Source organism: Engystomops pustulosus, chromosome 7 (assembly GCF_040894005.1).
Source record: "Engystomops pustulosus chromosome 7, aEngPut4.maternal, whole genome shotgun sequence".
NCBI lineage: Eukaryota > Metazoa > Chordata > Amphibia > Anura > Leptodactylidae > Engystomops > Engystomops pustulosus.
The window spans coordinates 98,770,779-98,790,389 of NC_092417.1; the positions used below are offsets into that span (position 1 = coordinate 98,770,779).

At 41.4% G+C, this 19,611-nt stretch overlaps 2 protein-coding genes and 1 long non-coding RNA gene across 4 annotated transcripts in view; 2 read left to right on the forward strand and 1 right to left on the reverse strand.

The window, feature by feature from the left end:
* Positions 1-7,920, reverse strand: part of LOC140068905 (uncharacterized) — a 21,138-nt gene extending 13,218 nt beyond the window's left edge. The window contains exon 1 of the long non-coding RNA XR_011848620.1: positions 7,601-7,920. This is a non-coding gene — a long non-coding RNA (uncharacterized lncRNA). The remainder of the gene's footprint in view (positions 1-7,600) is intronic.
* Positions 1-19,611, forward strand: part of LOC140070636 (NAD(P)H dehydrogenase [quinone] 1-like) — a 75,588-nt gene that overhangs the window by 31,947 nt on the left and 24,030 nt on the right. The window lies entirely within an intron of this gene.
* Positions 7,871-18,766, forward strand: LOC140068904 (NAD(P)H dehydrogenase [quinone] 1-like). Of its 2 annotated transcripts, XM_072114264.1 has the most exons (6): positions 7,871-8,293; positions 8,958-9,122; positions 9,508-9,638; positions 11,677-11,790; positions 13,544-13,645; positions 18,327-18,763. In XM_072114264.1, the coding sequence occupies exons 1-6, from the start codon at positions 8,287-8,289 to the stop codon at positions 18,636-18,638; spliced, it is 831 nt and encodes a 276-aa protein (XP_071970365.1). In that variant the 5' UTR covers positions 7,871-8,286; the 3' UTR covers positions 18,639-18,763. The 2 variants fall into 2 exon arrangements, with proteins under 2 accessions (XP_071970365.1, XP_071970364.1); XM_072114263.1 differs by lacking the exon at positions 7,871-8,293 and having other exon boundaries at positions 8,945-9,122; positions 18,327-18,766.

Sequence of the window (19,611 nt, forward strand, 5' to 3'; positions counted from 1 at the left end):
TTGTATGCAGGCAAACATCACACTAGTGTCGCATTTCCTAACGCAACACTAATGTGTGGGGGCTTACCTCCGTCCGATCCCATATGTATTTCCAGTGAAACGCAAGGGATCAGTAACCAGCTCCTGGTGCCTTGCATTTAATCAATACAAGACCCCGGATGCAGCTTACCAATTGCAAGTGTTTAAGGCTACATTCACAGATATGTATGGGGGACGTATATATGGCCGACGTATATACGGACGATATACTTCCCCCATACATCGCTATGGGCTCACGGCCCTGTACCTAGGGAAATGCCTGCGAACGGGAACGAGCCGCCAGTGTTTTGCGTTAATTTAATGCAAAACACCAGCGGCTCGTTCCCGATCGCAGGCATTTCCATAGAAATGCCGATGTGATGGGGCCGCGGCCCGCCCCGGTGGGACAGCGCCCTTAAAATTTTTACAAAATTAGTAAGGGAACTCTTGCTTCTGTGACTTGTTTCATGGTTGTTGTTTGATTACTGACTAACTTTATAACATGTCATTCAGACAACTGGCAAAGTTGAAATAAATTCTAGGAAGGAGAATGTTATGCAAAATTAAAATGAGTAATGTCTTTCCTAACATTCTGAGCAGTTTCATTGGCTCTGATATGTTGTTCTGTCAAAGAGCTTATAATTTGGTTATGTAGATCAGAGGCAACTATTAGGCCAGTGACACACGTGGTGTTTTTCCACATTCAAATGTTTTCTTGTGTTTGCATTTTTAAAAACGTAATGTTTGATATGCGTTAATTGCATGCAGCTATGTCTTTTGGAATTTGTAAAAACGCAGTGATCTTCTCCCTACTGTTTGTGCATGTAATCACATGTCTTTCAAAACAGAGACTACAAACACATGAGTTTTAAAAAATGCAACTGCTTTGAAAAATGCAATGAAAACCCACCTCAAAAATCACAGCCAAAAAAATGCAGGGGAGATAACACCAAGTTAAGACACTTTAACCTAAAACCCATTGAAAAAGCCAATCTGCAAATATGATGCATTTTTCAAGGATGCAAAAATGCAATGAAAAAAACACAACAAAAACGCCACGTGTGTTATCTGCCTAAGGTACCGCTAGGTACCGCTAGGCGTCTGTTCATAACACAACGCTAGTGCACCGGGGAGCGGTCCTCGACCCGAACGCACATGCGTTTCCAGGGAAACGCATGCGATTGATAAGCCGATCGCATGCGTTTCTCTGGAAACGCCTGTGCGTTCGGAACGAGGACCGCCCCCTGTGCGCTAGCATCGCGTTATGAATGGACGCCTAGCGGTACGTGTGACCGCATCCTAAGGAGCACTTAATGTGTTTGTGCAATGTTGTGCAGGACACAATTCACCACAAAGATTTGTCACACTCTGGCTCAAACAATGAAATCTGCTCTTCAAAATTCCCTAAAAGTCTCTCAATGTGAGATTCTGTATGGCGATGGGTTTCATTGAGACACTGTACTGTAACTGTTTTTGGGTGGATGTAGCCAAGGTCCCAATCTATATCCGTTATCACCTATCAAAAGAAAGAAAGAATGATAGGAGCTAAAACATGAATAAAACTGAGTAAAATTGTAAAGTAAGGGGGTTAAAAATAATCTTCATTGTGTAAACAGCACTAGGGGATTATAATTTGAGAACTCTCTTTTATGGGCAGACCCTTTTAACCATGATATAACCCCTTTAACTGTGAGCCACAGGCAATATGTATATTTTTTAAATGGTAGTGTTGGGGGAATAAGGGTAACATGTCTGCAGTTGATTAATGTGAATTCATGTTGCAGTGGGGCATGTGGAAATTTAATATACTTCTTTATAACTGGCTAAAACAGCATTCTTCAAATTCCTGCTAAATATCGATTGCGTCAGCACATTACGAGCATCCACACAATGCTGGAATGTTGCAAGATAGTGAAGGGAAGTTTTTAATTTCAGGTGACCGGATGCTTAATATGTAAAATTTCATTCAAAACTGTATTTATCCCCAAAATAGTCAATTCTGAAAATACGGAAAAGCGATACTCAATTTGTAAGCCGTGTGACATCAAAATAAATTATCCAGACATTTCAAAAATTATGTAAATAGACATATGGGAAATGTTATTCAACTTATTTAGGTGGTAAATCGATCTGCCTGAAAACGCAATGATTTTGGATTTCAAAAATAGCTAATTTTTCAAAAGATTCATCATTTTTTTCTTTTTTTTGTAAATAAACGAAAAACTCATCAGCCAAAATTTACCACTAAAATGAAGTACAACATGTGGGGAAAAAACAATCTTAGAATCTCTTTGATAAGTAACAGTGTTCAAAAGTTATAACCATATAAAGAGACGCAAGTCAGAATCCAAAAAATGGGGGTGAGCCTTAAGCTACAAAATGGCTGCGTCCTTAAGGAGTTAAAGATATAAAAAAAACTTCTGATTGTGCCGTTATCATGAGTTTTGGATTCTGTCCACCTGCTGTGAGCTTTGATCTAACCGAGCAGAGTGCTGTTTAGCAAATATGGGAAGGGCAGAGGAGTAAGAAAGTTGCAATGAATGGGATGATGGAACATACCAGGCAGGAGTGTTGCTGTCAGGGAAACGAGTATTCTAATGTTTCAGTCACAGTGACTCAGCATTTGGCTAAGCTTTGCCTAGCTTGCTTATTACTGTGCTTATGTTATTATTAGCACTTTCTAGATTTCAGCCTGTCACAAAAATCACAATGCATAATATGGGCTGCTACATTGTGAAAGAAAATGCTGTTGAGAATGTGGAGAAGAGCCATACCTGGTGAGCTCCCCAAAATAGGGACAAAACTTGTGCACTGCAGATTGCACTTATTTGGCCACTCCCCTAAGCCTGCATCCTTACTGCCCGTTACAGTATAATTGTGCCCCACAGACTATATTGTATCATTAGTGTCCCCACTTAGTATAACTACGTCACTAGTTCAGTACTTCAGTGGGGAATTACAGTGTCAGTACTGCTGATGTGTGATCAGCCCATGACACAGGAATCTGCATTGTCCATGATCACAGGCTGATCATGGATAGTGTGAAACATTCCTTAGGGTTTATTGATTCTAACATAAAACTTTAGGAGTATATATGGTTTCTTAAATAACGTCCTATAGTAGAGGTTCTTTATTATGCATTAGTTGGGACTGATAATAGAGGAGACATTTTTGTTTAAAAACCCATTTACATTTTGATCATGGGAAGTGTTAGGGCATGTAAATGTTACCTGTGCCTCAGTGTGTGTAATGCATCAATTGTTACAGCTTCCAGGACAAAAGGATATCACTGTGTTATTGGTTAATTTATATTTTATTGTATAGATATTTTATATTGATGACAAACCAATACAGATCCCCAGAAAATAACTGTATTCTTCAATTAATTAATATTGGAGTATATGGTAGGAAAGATCAGACCCCCTAGGGTTCAAAATCCCCAGGGGGCCTTAAAAACTGTAAAACAAGAAAACTGTAAATAAAAATAAAATAAATTCTACTCACAAGTGAAATCCTAAGTAATTTAGGTATCACCACATTCTTAAATTCCTGATCTATCAAACTATAAAGACAATTATTTCCAGTGGGGAACCTCATATCGGAACCCAAAATGGTAGCAATAAAGAAAAGAGCTTGAACCACAAAAATGACAGTTAATGGTGTCAGAATATGGTGAAACAAAGAAACCTAATAAAAACAGTATATTGCATGGAGAATTAAATGGTGCTAGTAGGAAGTACAATTTGAAAACAAGCCCTCATACAGCTCTGTACACTGAAAATAAAAAAGTCATTGGTTTTCAAAGGAGGGGAGCAAAAAACTGGAATCTAAATGGGAAAAAGTCATTGGCACAAAGGGTTAGATGACAAGGTTCCAGATTGGGGGACACTCTCTCTACACTGTTCACATGGATACTTTTCCACAATTGGTTAGGTTTACTTAACATGTATATAAGATGAGGGTGACTTTGCACTCACCACTGTGCATCTCTGTGTTTGTATCAGGGCTGGTTACCTTGTGCCTGCCTTCACATGTGGCATTGTGTTTTTAACCCCAATACACAGCTGAGGAGAGAAAATTTGCCTAATGACATTGCTGTCAACATTTGTTTTAACCTTATTTTTTAAAAACACAATGTTAGCGGATGCTTAACAGAATGCTTAACCCCTTAAGGACGCAGCCATTTTGCAGCTTAAGGCTGAGCCCGATTTTTTGGATTCTGACTTGCGGTGCTTTATATGGTTATAACTTTTGAACACTGTTACTTATCAAAGCGATTCTGAGATTTTTTTCCCCCACATGTTGTGCTTCATTTTAGTGGTAAATGTCGGCTGATAAGTTTTGCGTTTATTTACAAAAAAAAAGAAAAAATTATGATTTTTTTTTTTTAAATTTGCCATTTTTGAAATTCAAAATCATTGCGTTTTCAGGCAGATAGATTTACCACCTAAATAAGTTGCAAATTTATTTTGATGTCACGCGGCTTACAAATCGAACATTGATTTTCTGTATTTTCAAAATTGACTATTTTGGGGATAAATCCCGTTTTTGAATTTTTGAAATTTTACATATTTAGCATCAAAAACCCCTATGTATCAACCCATTTTCAAATGTGCAACCCTCAAGTTATCAGAAATAGCTTTTATGAAGATTGTTAACCCCTTGAGATCTTCATAGTAATGAAATCAAAATGGAGGTGAAATCTAAAATGGTCAAATTGTGCCGGTTATAAGTTAATTTAGCCCTAAAATTTACACATTTCCAAAAGATAAAATCCACCATACAATTTGTTCTGCAATTTCCCACACATGTGGCCATTACTTGTTTTATGGGTGCACAGCGAGGCCCAGAAGGGGAGGAGCGCTCTGCAGCTGCCAGGTTTTTTATTTTCCTCATTAGCCCCTTTTGTAGGCTATAAAATTTTCACTTTTTCGTTATTGGAGCCATGTGACAGCATTTTTTTTGCGGGATGAGATGCTTTTTCCATTACCATTTTGGAGTTGGTATTCTGTTTAGAACTTTTTTTTGATGGCAGGAGTAAAAAATAATCAATTCTGTACTGGATTTTTTTTTTTTTTTTCGTGTTCACCGTTTAGCCTAATAATCATGTTATCGTTATTCTATGGGTCAATACGATTACGGGGATACCACACATGAATATTTTTTCTTACATTTTACTAAATTTGCCAAATAAAACCCTAATGTGGGAAAAATCTGTCATTTTTGCATTGCCGTCTTTTTATGTTTTTGGCTACAGAGCTGGTTGTTGGCTTGTTTTTTTGCGGGAGTGGTGTACTTTGCAACAGTATCATTCTGGAGTACAAATGTTTTTTTGAACTCTTTTTATTGCATTTTTTGTGGGATTCAATGATACTATATATGTGGGTTTTGTGTTATGATTTAGACTTTTTTAGCGGTATATGTCTCTTTATATGTTATATGGCTTGTGGGCATTTTTAGTGATTTATTACCGTATATACTCGAGTATAAGCCGACCCGAGTATAAGCCCAGACCCCTAATTTTACCACCAAAAACAGGGAAAACCTATTGACTCGAGTATAAGCTGAGGGTGGGAACTGCATTGATCACAGACCCCCCCCCCCAGTATATAGCCAGCCAGCCCCCTATAATATACAGCCTGCCCCCTGTAGTATACAGCCTGCCCCCTGCAGTATACAGCCAGCCCAGCTTGCCCCTAGTAGTATACAGCAAGCCCAGCTTGCCCCCAGTAGTATACAGCTTGCCCCCAGTAGTATACAGCTTGCCCCCAGTAGTATACAGCCAGTCCCCAGTAGTATACAGATTGCCCCCAGTAGTATACAGCCAGCCCCCAGTAGTATACAGCTTGCCCCCAGTAGTTTACAGCCAGAAGACGAGCCGTGCGGACATTTGGGGAGCAGGCTGCACATTGGGGCCGTTGACTTAAGTATTGACTCATGTATAAGTCGAGGGGACGTTTTTCAGCACATTTTTGGTGCTGAAAAACTCGGCTTATACACGAGTATATACGGTACTTATTTTTTTTATTGAAAAACATTTTTTTTTTTTTACTTTTTTACTACTTCCACGATAGGACATGAACAAGCAATCATCTGATTGCATGTTCATGATAATATCCTGCAATACTGATGTATTGCAGGGTATTAGCAGCGTCAGTCCATGCGTCTATGCACATGCATAGGCTGACACTCTGCCTGTAAGATGACGTCAGAGACGCCATCTTACTGGCACTGCCTTCAGGCATCTCCGATCGGACCCCAGAGATGCCATAGCAATGATCGGCGCCCCCTGAAAGCGGTTCGGGGGGGGGGGGGGGCGCGTTGGGGGTCGAACGTGCGGGAAAGACCCTCCCCTAAGGCATGTTAAATGCGCGGTCGCGCTGACCGCGGCATTTAACAGGTTAAGCACCCGCAATCGGAGATCACTACGATCGCGGGTGTTACACTGGGGTGCCAGCTATATGTTACAGCCGGCACCCTGTGTTTCCCGATGACGGTTCAGCTCAGATCAGATATATCGGACACTGAGCGCTAAGTCACCGCGCTCAGCATCTGATATATATCGGACGTTGAGTGTAGTGTTAACAGGTTAAAGAGGGCCTGTCACCTCTAAATACTGCACTAGGAGCTGCTTAATAAAGTAAGCAGCTTCTAGTGCTACAGTGCTACAGAAACCTCCAATAACGCTAACAAACACTGCAGCGCTGTACAATTGAAAACACCGGACCGCACTGTAAGTGGTCGTGCGTATTCATGAGGGGGCGGGAATAGGGACCGTGACTGCCGTGTGAAGATCAGCAGTCACTGCCCCCCTATGGAGTAGGAAGGCGGCCCGGGGGAGAAGCAGCCCCTACAGCGTGGTCCGGCGTTTTCGATTGTGAAGCGCTGCAGTGTTTGTTAGCGTTGTCGGAGGTTTCCGATAACGCTAGCAGTGTAACACTGCGGCATATGCTGTAGCACTTGGAGCTGCTTACTTTACCACGAGATAGCACAAGTGTTCGGTGATAGTACGCACAGCCACCCTGCGAGCCAGTGGCGAGACTTTGGTGGTCTCCTCGTCAAAGTCTTGCAATAGCACATTCAGCCTCCATGTGAGCAAAGAAGGGAGGGTGGGGGGAGGTGGAGACGGCACTCTGAAAGCCTCCCCTATTATGCTAATGCCCAAGCGCTGTGATGTAGAGAGAAGCCCCGAGTGGATTATTAGCAAAGATAAGAATCTATAGTTAGAATCCATCCATTTCGTTATATGTTTAACCAAAATATTTGCCTGCACCAGCTCAGCTCCACTTATGTGGGTCAGAACGACCATTTCCAAGTGGTAGGTTTCCTTTAAGTGATTGCATTTTGCAAATGTGAATGTTCATTTCCTCGACTGAGCTGTTATAAAAGGCAATGTAAACACAACATGTAAATACATCCTTTGGAATCGTTCCAGGTTGGTACATAGAAGCAGCGGAAACAACACACACCCAAGAAAATGGCTTTGATTTCAGTGAATGAATTCAAATGTTCCTCATGTCATGTAGTTATTCATACTGTGATATCTACGATGGCAGAGGAGAACAAAGAGGGTTGCACTTACCAGCAGTAGAAAACAAAGCCTTTATTGCAGCACATAAGCAGGTAAGGAGGGCAGACATGTCACAGAGCACATTTTGCGCGCGTTCGCTTCGTCAGACCTGTGACATCACACAGGAGGACAGCTCACTCATTATTGTAACTAAGCAGCATATAAACCAATGAGAAATTACCCCAAGTGGACCCAATGTGGCTGTTTTTAGGATCCACTTATTAGGGTGCATTCAAACGTTGTTTTTCAAACTAGGAGTTGAGTGAAGAAAAGAGGAGTAGCACCCCTCAGTGGCATGTGCTCACCCATTGTGCTCCACACCTACTTTCGCTTTGAAAACCGCATCTGAAAAACTGAACATGCGAACGTTGTAGACACATATTTGACTCGGATTAGGATACATTCCCTGTTCCTTCAACACAGGAACATTTACTGTTACTGGTAAAGTCTGCAAATCTATGTGTGGATAACTTCTGCAGGAAGGGGTGTGCTCAGTAGCTGAAGGTAAACTCAGTGACATCTCTTTTTACCTGTGTCATGGTGACCACTCCTGCCTGAGGTGATCATTCATCTCACTCAGTATAAAAGACAGGTTTCTCCCTCAGAAATACAGTTCAGGTGTGGAAGTCAGTAAGGTGACATAAACTAAGCAAAAGTAAATTCTCCTCCTCTGGTTTAGAAGACAACAGAAAAAAGTCATGGCTGGTGAGTCTTTAGTATGATGCATTCCTACTGCCTCATTCTTATTATGTGTAATAGAAGTAGAACATTTATACATTGCACCGTTTCTTTAAGAGGTAGTGTTTCACATAGTCTGAAGGCCAATATCCTAAAAGCTGGCTGGTCTCCCATTGAACATTTTGTTTGTATACCACAAATTCACTACGGAGCGACCGACATTTCCTAATAGTATATATTGGGAGCGTTTTGACTATCCTTTTCTTTTTGTGCAATTTTTTTTATTTTTGGGGAAGTATTTGCTCATTTTGCACATATTCCAGGGTGTTAAAGGACATCTACCACCATTTTCTTGGTGATAGGCTGTCCCATATGCCACCCTCGGTACCTTATGCTCTCTATGGAGCCTCTTTGAGAAGGGTACATCAAAGATTTATTATTCTGAAAAGGGATTATGCGCTTCATGGCAGGACTTACCTCTTCATCAGATCCAAAAACCAGAGTTTACCTAAAATTAATACTCTATGGAAGTGAGAGTTTTTTTTTATCTTCCTGCTTTTAGTTTACAGTGTAGCTAAGCTGAAGTCTGAGATAAATAGAGAACATGTCAAAATGCACGGGTCAGTCCAGTTTGGGCTAAATTGGATCTAAATTGCAGCTAATGTTTTATTGTGTGTTATGTTACTTGAAGGCAAAACCGCACTGATTGTGTTAGCTCACCAAGAGCGAACATCTTTTAACTACGCCATGAAGGAGGTGACAGAAAAAGCTCTTAAGAAGAAGGGGTGGACAGTTCTTGTGTCTGATCTGTATGAAATGAAGTTTAATCCTGTCCTGTCACGTAACGATATCACAGGTAAGAATGATAACAACTAGAAACAAAATCTACATAAACAGCACCACTCTTGCTCTTAGGTCTTGCCAGCTACTGTGGTACTGTGGCAGTAGCAGACACAGCTTAAGACAAGATAAGTAAACATCTCCTGAACAAATTGTATGGGATTTCAGTGCTACTGACATTTCAAAGCCATATCTACTTTATTTCATAGATACGTATATATACAGTACATACAGACTAAAATTGTGGTTCTCCAGCTAACAATCTACAACTCAGGGCAAGCTCTAGGCATGCTGGGTTTTTAGGATAGTTACATAACTACTGATATAGACCATGGAATTGTGAAAGTCAGAATCCATTTTAGGGATAATGGCATAATGAGACAAATTCCTCTTTAATGCAGGTAAAGCTAAAGAGCCAAGTAGGTTCAAATATGGCGCAGAGACTTTGGCAGCATGGAAGGAGGGGCGCCTCGCCAAAGACATTAAAGAAGAGCAGAAGAAAGTGGATAGGGCTGACCTTATCATCTTTCAGGTAATGTTTGGTTAATGTTATCAGTAGCTTTAGTTTTGTTCCATCCAAGTACACCATCTTTTCAGACTATCAATGGGGATTTCAGGGGTCCGACACCAAAAGGGTTGCTTTACGTACACTTTACATACTTTACAGACGTCACCTTAGGTGACGGAACGTGTGGGGCATCACAACCCCCTGGCTGTTTCTGGTGTTGTGGTCCGGTAAACTGCTATGATTTTACTTGTATATGGGCTATATGCAGCGCTTTATACTTCATGATTATTGTTATGTAGGTAAGTTTACTGTACCATTGTGTTGGTATGCACTTTATGTAGCTGATCCCTTTTGGAGTTCTTATTGTATTTACCTATTGACACCAGATACAATTCATTGCAGTCAGGGTGGTTTCCTTGGGATGATTCTACCACTTTCATCCCATTGAGTCCTTTTGTGTTTGTGTACTTGTTACACGTTTTAAGTGTTTTTAAACTGGTCAGTGTTTGTCAAAATATTTAGTATGAGTAAATAAAGTTTGATACTTTGCTTATAGTTTGGTTGTCTTGACACGCTTTTTTCTTGTACATATTTGTTGGCATTTTTGTGTCTATAAAGCAACCTGTATACATTTGCTGTGCAGGGCCCACACCTTTTTGTCGTAGATCAGTATCTTTAGTTTTGTTCCATCCAAGCACACCATCTTTTCAGACTATCAATGAGGATTTCAGGGGTCCGACACCAAAAGGGTTGCTTTACGTACACTTTACATACTTTACAGACACTTTACATAGTTTTAAAAAATATATATATTATTTTTTTTGTTTCATAATAGTTTTTAATATATATGTTAGCAGCAGTGTTACAGTTATTAACTGTGGGGTGAATTAATATCCATAGGTTAGATTCACTGGTTGCCTGTTAATAACCCCTTTCTATCGTGGGCCATTAATGTATTATTCAAAAACATCCCTTTGGGAAGCCCTTTATGGGGAATTTATCATACAATTTACACCAGTTTCTAGAGATAAATGTTTAAAAGTCACAAAAATGTATGATAAAAGTTGCATTTGTGCCAAACATGTTGATTGTTCCCCTATATGTGTTACACTTGCCACTTAGTCCATTATTCGTACCATAACACTGGTACAAAAATGTGTTGGTCTATTCCAGCCCCTAACCACCTGAGATGCAACAAAATTATTAAGACCTACACTTCTGCTTATCTCATTTTTTGTTGGTCATTAATACCATTCTTAATAAATCAGTTTTGTGATGATTGTGAACAGATATTTAGACATATTTACAACATTTTAAAGGCATTTTCTTTAATGTATTTTATTCCTCAAGATATGTATTCCCAGTGTCTTCCAATAAACGTATACACCATCATTGTTCTTGCCCAAGTGAACAAAGCTTCAGTTTCTTTTCTAAAAGTCCAAAATATTATATAAATGCTTACACAGGGTTATTTTTGTTACTGTTGAAAAATAACTGGAAACAGCACCACACGGTGTCTGTAATGAAGCTTTATTGATAATCCTTGGTCCAATGACAGCAAAAAATGTTGAAACTCCAATTGTCACTGGGCAAAAAAATGTTTTGTCTGGATCTACTATTATAAAATATACAGTTTCGACTTACATACAAATTCAACTTGAGAACAAACCTACGGACCCTATCTTATATGTAATCCGGGGACTGCCTGTAATTGTTACATCCCATAATCCTTCGTTTTACAACAACATTTTCATTAGAGTTGGACATCTTTTTGTGATGTAGAGGGCTTAAAGGAAACCTACCACTGCTAATGGTAGGTATTAGCTGTAAACACCAGCGGGTCTCTTCATCAAAATGTGTTTAAACCGCGATATATAGCGGTTTAAAACACTACCCTGAGCTGGTGCCCGGTGTTTACAGCTAATACCTACCATTAGCAGAGGTAGGTTTCCTTTAATATATGCAGAACTAAGGCTTACAGTAGTTTTTATGTCTATATAAATGAAACAGAATATAAGTGGACTTTGCATTGACCTTACTGAGGCTTTTTAACTCATTCCAGTTTCCCTTATATTGGTTTGGGTTACCTGCCATAATGAAAGGATGGGTGGAACGAGTCTTGTCTATGGGGTTTGCATACAGTTTTGAAACCATGTACTCCGAAGGACCATTTAAGGTAAACTTTTTGGATTTGGTCATGATATATTGTATAGTGTAAAGTCTGAATTTATATGTGGAAAGAACTACTGTACTTTGTGTAAATCAGTCACATGAACAAAATGGATTTTTATTCTGAAACATAGTAAAAAGCTAAATAATTTCAGCTCACTCCAAGTCTTGCCACCATGCAGTTATAAGCTATAAGTTTAGGCAAATAAATTGAAACAATCTATAAAAAGGTCCTTCTAGCGTGAAATGAAAACATAATGATGGTTATTTTAAACATTAAAAAATGAGAAAGTGATGGATGGGGCACAATATGGTAGGATATAAGAGGGAGCCCATAATATGGGAGGGTATAAGTGGGGGCCCACAATATGGTGGGGTATAAGAGGTGGCCCACAATATAGGAGAGTATGAGAGGGGGCCCACAATTTTTTTGGGGGGGGCATAAGAGGGGGCCCACAATATTGGAGAGTATGAGAGGGGACCCACAATATGTGAGGTGTAAGAGGGGGCACACAATATGAGGGGGCATAAGAGGGGGCCCACTATATATGAGAGTATGAGAGGAGGCCCACAATATTGGGGGGGCATAAGAGGGGGCCCACATTATGGAAGGGATATGAGAGGGGGCCCACATTATGGAAGGGGTATGAGAGGGGGGTCCACAATATGGGAGGGATAAGAGAGGGTGCCCACATTATGGGGGTTATGAGAGAGTGTCCACATTATGGGGGTTATGAGAGTCAGGAATAATTTGGGATATATGAGAGGGGCTCACAATTTGGGAGTTATGAAAGGAGGCTTCAATTTAAGGGCCATAACTTTTTTGCAGTGTTTTTCATAGAGCTAGTTAAAAAGGTAATAATTCTTTAAACAATTTTTTTTTGGAATAAAGTCTTTTTTTTTTGTAGTTTAAGGTACATTTTTTACATTTTCAATGTAACTCAAAATTACCATTTTGAATGAATTCCCTATTTTGTTTCAGTTGTTTTTATATACAATGGGGCAGATTTATCAAGCTGTCTGAAAGTCGGAACATTTCCAGTTGCCCATGGCAACCAATCACAGCACCTCTTTAAAATATTCACGAGCACTGGTAAAATGAAATCTGAGCTGTGATTGGTTGCCATGGGAAACTAGAAATATTCTGACTTTCAGACAGCTTGATAAATCTGCCCCAATCTGTATAGTCTTAGGCAAACGGGGCAAATAAGGTGAGGTTTTTTTGTAGTGTAGCGACTTTTTTTTTAATATTATATATAAAAATATAGTGTATTTTTATGAATATTTATTTATATATTTTTTATGTGTTTTTTTGTTTTTACTTTATACATTAGGTCACATGGGGGATTTTATAACTTTTTTTTTCTATTAAAGCTCCAGCTACAGAGGAAAACCACCACCTGTCACTGGTGGTGTTGATCAGAGCTGTACTGGGTCTAATTAGACCCAGCAGCTCTGGTTAATCCCTTTAGACTCGACAGTCACGTGACCCCAGAGTCTATAGAGCCGGCGGCTCTAAAGACGTCACTGCAGACTCCGGAAGAGCGGTCGCTGACTTTAGACGTCCGAGAAGAGTTAAATAAAGAAGCATTATCATTATAGGTGAATTGTAAAATACTGCCAAATAAACATCTCATTCTACTGTGTTCTGAAATTTCATAATATATTCTAGCTTGGATCATTAAAATATTCTCTGTTATAACTGGACTGTAATTTCAGTATAAATTTATTTATACATTTTTGTAATTTATTTTTAACAGAATAAAAAAGCCCTTTTGTCCTTCACTACTGGTGGGCCTGGATCAATGACAACACCCTCAGGGCTTAATGGAGACATCAATGTTATTCTGTGGCCTATGCAGGTAAGTTTTAAAGGACATCTCCAACCAGGATGATAGATTGTAAACCAAGCACACAGACATGCTGGTGTGCACCCTCTCTTGCGGAAGCCACACTTCTTGCAGCTTCTTAGGACTTTGTTCTTCGGAAAAAAATCTAAAGAAATTATGCAAACGAGGCTGAGGGGCTCCAGGGTTCATTTGCATAATTTGTAAAACCTTTCTAGTTTCTTGGGGTTATCTAGATCTATGCTTGCTGTCGATATAAATCTGTCCCTGGTCATGTGATAGCCAGCTGGCTATTTACTGGGTCTGGTTAGCTATATACAGGGGACTGACTGGCTATATGCAGGGGCTTTCTGGCTATATACAAGAAACTGGCTGGCTATATACTGAGGCTTGGCTGGCTATATACAGGGCACTGGTTGGCTGTATAGAAGGGACTAGCTGGCTATATACGGGTGGCTGGCTATATACTTGGGGGACTGGCTGGCTATATACAGGGGGCTGACTGGCTACATACAGGGATCTGTGTATATAGAGGGGACTGGCTGGCTATACACAGGCTGGCTGTATACTGGGAGGACTGGCTGGTTTTATACAGGGGCTGGCTATATAAAGGGGAATGGCTGGATATATACAGGGAACTGACTGTCTATATACAAGGGACTGGATGACTATATACAGGGGACTTGCTGGCAGTATACAGGTAACTTGCTGGCCATATACATGGGACTGGCTGGCTATGTACAGGGGCTGTCTGGCTATATAGAGGGGACTAGTTGGCTTTATACAGGGGACTAGCTGGCTATACACGGGGGGCTGGCTGTATACTTGGGGGACTCTCTGGCTACCTACTGGGGGAATTGGCTGACTCTATACAGTTGACTGGCTGGCTACATACAGGGACTGACTGGCTTTATAAAGGGAACTGGCTGGCTTTATACAGGGGCTGACTGGCTATATACAGGGGACGGGCTGGTTATATACAGGGAACTGGATGGCTATGTAATGGGGGCTGGCAGGCTGTATTCTAGGGCTGGTTATATACAAGGGGCTAACTGGCTATATACATGTGATGGCTGGCTATATATAGGGGCTGACTGCCTATATAAAGGGGGCTGGGTGGCTGCATACTGGTTGGTTATATACAGGGGACTGGCTAGCTATATACAGGAGGCTGGCTGGCTATATACAGGTGGTGGCTGGCTATTTACTGGGTCTGGCTGGCTATATAGAGGGGACTAGCTGGCTATACACAGGGGGCTGACTGGCTATATACAGGGGCTGGCTGTATACTTGGGGGGCTTGCTGGCTACCTACTGGGGGTAATGGCTGACTCTATACAGTAGACTGGCAGGCTACATACAGGGGCTGACTGGCTTTATAAAGGGTACTGGCTGGCTATATACAAGGGATGGGCTGGCTATATACAAGGAACTGGATGGCTATGTAATGGGGGCTGGCAGGCTGTATACTAGGGCTGGCTATATACAGGGGATGGCTGGCTATACATAGGAGCTGACTGGCTATATAAAGGGGCTTGATGGCTGCATACTGGCTGACTATATAAAGGGTACTGGCTGGCTATATACAGGAGGCTGGCTGGCTATATACAGGTGCTGGCTGTCTATTTACTGGGTATGGCTGGCTATATCCAGGGGTCTGGCTATATACAGGGGACTGGCTGGCCGAATATATACAGGTGACAAGCTAGCTATATACAGGGGATGCCTGACTATATAATGGGGGCTAGCTGTATGCCTGGGGGACTGGCTGGCTTTATAGAGGAGACTAGCTGGCTATACACAGAGGCTGACTGACTGTATATAGGGGACTGTCTGGCTATATACAATAGTCTGGCTGGTTATATACTGGGAACTGGATGACTATATACTGGGGGCTGGCTATATACAAGGGGCTAGCTGGCTATATACAGGGCCTGGCTGGCTTTATACAGAGGATGGCTGGCTACATACTGGCTGGCTATATACAGGAGGATGACTATATATATACTGGGGGTACTGGCTGGCTATATACAGGGATTCACTGACTATAAAAAGGGGACTGGCTGGCTATATACTGGGGCTGGTTGGCTATATACAGGTGACTGGCTAGCTCTATACAGAGTCTGACTGGCTTTATAAAGGGGGTGGATGGCTATATACTAGGGGACTGGCTGGCTATATACAGAGGCTGAATGGCTATATGAAGGGGGCTGGCTGTATACCTGGGGGACTGGCTGGTTATATACAGAGGCTGACTGGCTATATACAGGGTCTGGCTGATTATATACAAGGGCTAACTGGCTATATAAAGGGGGCTGGCTGACTATACACTAGGGGCTGGCTATATACTGGGGCTGGCTGGCAGGTTATATACAGCGGGCTGGCATGCAGGCAATATACAGGGTCTGGCTGGCTATATGCTGGAGGGACTGGATGGGTATATACAGGGGATGGGCTGGCTATATCCAGATGCTGACTAGCTATATACAGGGGATGGGATGGCTATATCCAGATGCTGACTAGCTATATGCAGGGGGATGGATGACTATATACTGGGGGCTGGCTGGCTGTATACAGGGGTCTGGCTGACTATATACAGGGGCGAGCTGGCTATATAAAGTGGGATGGCTGGCTATACACTGGGAGCTGGCTGGCTATATACAGGGGGCTGTTGGTGTTATATAACATAGTAGTAGTAGAAGTAGTAATAGCAGTTATATTACTGTGCATAGAGGGCAGTATTATAGTAGTTATATCCTTGTACATAGGGGGCAGTGTTATAGTAGTTGTATTCCTGTACATAGGTGGCAGTATTACAGTAGTTTTATTTGTGTACATAGGGGGCAGTATTGTTGAATTATATTCTTGTATATAGGATTCAGTATCCTAATATATTTTACTTAGGGGCAGTATTATAGTAGCTACATTCTTGTTTATCGGAGAAAGTATTGAAACACGATTTTCATTTGTGTATATTCATTTTGGCATTTGTGTTTTTTTAAACAAGAAGGTTTATGTACATGAGAGGCGGTATCAGTCTCCTTCTCTGCGCTGTACATGTTGATTAAGACCATCTATCAACAGTTTGTGTGGAGTTTGGTTACTCCACCCACACCACATGGTCACGCCTACATGGTCATGCCCATGGAATGGGGCCAGTTTTAAAGTTTTTTCCATGGCGACTTTAAATTCCCAGCCAGCCCCTGCCTTTAAAGGGTTTTTCCCACAAAAGAATTCTCACATTTAAGGCCCCTAGTGATGTTAACACCATACAGATCATTTTAACCGCTTACTTTACAATGTTAGTCAGTTTTATTGTTGTTTAGCTCCTATCATTCCCTAGGCTGCTAAGTGCAAAATTTCAGGGTGTGGGTAAGAACTCTCTAAGCAGACACATTATGACCCATCTAGTGCTGTGCGGTGACAATATGGTTAGATTATAAGTGTACAGGTATAAATACACTTTCATCTGGCTTTTGTACTAACACACTGACACAAAGAGAGAGGGAGAGAGAGATTAGACAGATCAGAGATTATGAGATGCATGAGAGAAGGTGACAGACTTTTAAACTTACATTTTTAGCTCTGCTACAACTCACAGATGAGTGCCTCCTCATGGTTATTTTATATCAAGCCCCCTTCACCCCTATAGATTCATTAGATACAGCCCTCTTCACCCCCCATGGATTCCTTATGTACATCCTTATGTGCCCCCCCCCCCCCCAGCAGCCCAGGTATGCCCAGTGCTGGCGCTGGCTGTCGGCCCTGATCCGAATGCTTGTTCTTCGATCAGAATGCTTGTTCTTCCATCAGAATGCTTGTTCTTCCATCCAGCTATTGATAGGAAAGGCTGGTCACCATAGCAGAATTGTGGTTTGAGCACCCCTCCATACAAGCATTATCATCGCTGGCTAAAATGCACAATGTTGTGTGTCTGCATCTCTGCAGTGGTAAACCCATACTCTAGAATAAAATAATCAGGCAGATAAAATCCAAAAAGAGGAATAGCCGGGGGAGACTATACACATTGAATAGCTAGCCGATATCAGCAAAATATGTTTGAAGTTGTATGTATGTATATAACATATATGTGATGTACATAAGTTGTATCTATCATCTGCATATGCTATGTGTATATACAGTGTATGGTGGGTGTGTATATACTCTATGTGTGCATATATGCTATACCTTTGTATATGACACTGTATGTGTGTATATGCTCTACATATGTGCGCATGAGTGTATAAATGTGTGATTGTAACTCGCATATGTGAGTATACAGGTGGGAAGCATACCCCATTCAGAAGCCCTGCCTCTCCTTGTTACACCCCTGGCAGTTTCTTTAATCAAACTAGCCCCCCTAAACACCCTCATTGTGAATACAGAAGTAAAATCAGCTATGCTTGTGAAACATTGATAGCTATTTAACCACAAGCTAATATCCTAATACCCATGCAAGTTTGCCCATTTAGGGGGCCCATAAGGTGTCACTTTCCTATATGAGTAGATGAGTACTATAAACCATACATTATATTCGTGGGCCTGGTACTGACTTTGTACCAGGAACCAACACCTTCAAGTTACGCTACTGCCTTTTGTTGTAGAGTATGGAAACTGAATTGTAGAAATCTGTTGAAAGAATGAACTTCCATTCTGAGCATAGGATAAAGCATAGTCTTGTTTTTTTGCATTTTCAGAATGGCATATTGAATTTCTGTGGATTCAAAGTTCTGGAACCTCAGATCTCCTACGCTGTGGCACACATACCTGACGAAGCTCGCGTTGGGATACTTCAAAGCTGGGAAAAGCGACTGGAGAAAATCTGGGATGAAACCCCTATCACTTTCCTCCCTATTCAGGACTTTGAAGGAATGACTGGTGGATTTTTGTTAAAGAAGGAAGTGGAGGAGACCAGATCTGATAATAGATATGGGCCAACTGTTGGGCAACACCTGGGAAAACCTCTGCCACCTGATAGTCAGCTGAAATCTGAAAACAGCAGATTATAAGAGACTGATATAAAAGTATTTTCTGTGACTAGGATGTTGTCAATGGGAAATGGTAGAACTGAGAAATATCATCATATATGGTTTCGGGTAGCAGATGCAGAGTCTGCTGTAATATATGTTACATTAATAAGATGTTGTGTAAAACTGAATGTGTAAGTGACATTAAAGTTTTTATCAATTTTATTGTGTTGTGTACATCTGATCAATATATTCAAAGGTGTACTCTTTTAATATGAATGTCTGATACAAAAACCCAAAATGCTATAAATAAATATAATAAAACTCAATGTCACTTATCAAAATGGAGCTAAATAGATAGTCGGCACGCATGACGGCATGATGTAGGAGAGTGACGTCGAGGCCGCCCCTCTTCTCCTCCCCGCGGCTCCCCCTACCCTTGCCTTTGCCAGTAGACTCCGGTCCCAGGTAGTGACTTGAGTCATCGTCTGCAGTGGTCCAGAGGATCCATAACCCGTAAGGCTGACAGTAAGAGGTTCCGTCTCCCAGTCGGCCCGATCTTGCCACGATTGCGATCCACCAATCCCGGCAGATTGACGCACAGCGTCAAGTCACCGCCATGCTGCAACAGTTGCTAACTAACTAGCATCAGCAACAGGTCCCTGAAGCTATTCCTGCAACTCCTGCTACTCCGGCTGTCCTTCCTGCTACTGAACGCAGGCTACGTCTTTCTATGCCCGGCAAGTATGCAGGGGCTTCATCACCCAGTGTTCTTTACACATAGAGATCATGCCGTCCCAATTTGTCATGGAGCATTCCAAGGAGGCATTTAATCTCAGCCTCCTCTCCGGGAAAGCCCTGGCCTGGGCTACTCCACTTTGGGACAGAGACAACCCGGTCACGGCTACACTCTCGACATTTCTGGCAGAATTCCGGTCATTTTTCGAAGAACCTGCACAGGCCTCCTCTGCTGAGACTGCGTTGTTGAATCGGCGTCAGGGCAATTCATCTATTG

Excerpts from the sequence above, each read along its gene's own strand:
- LOC140068904 (XM_072114263.1), top strand. The coding sequence starts at position 8,945 with ATGTTACTTGAAGGCAAAACCGCACTGATTGTGTTAGCTCACCAAGAG. Across the intron at positions 11,791-13,543 it reads ACTCCGAAGGACCATTTAAG|AATAAAAAAGCCCTTTTGTC; the intron begins GTAAACTTTTTG and ends TATTTTTAACAG. Across the intron at positions 13,646-18,326 it reads TTATTCTGTGGCCTATGCAG|AATGGCATATTGAATTTCTG; the intron begins GTAAGTTTTAAA and ends TTGCATTTTCAG.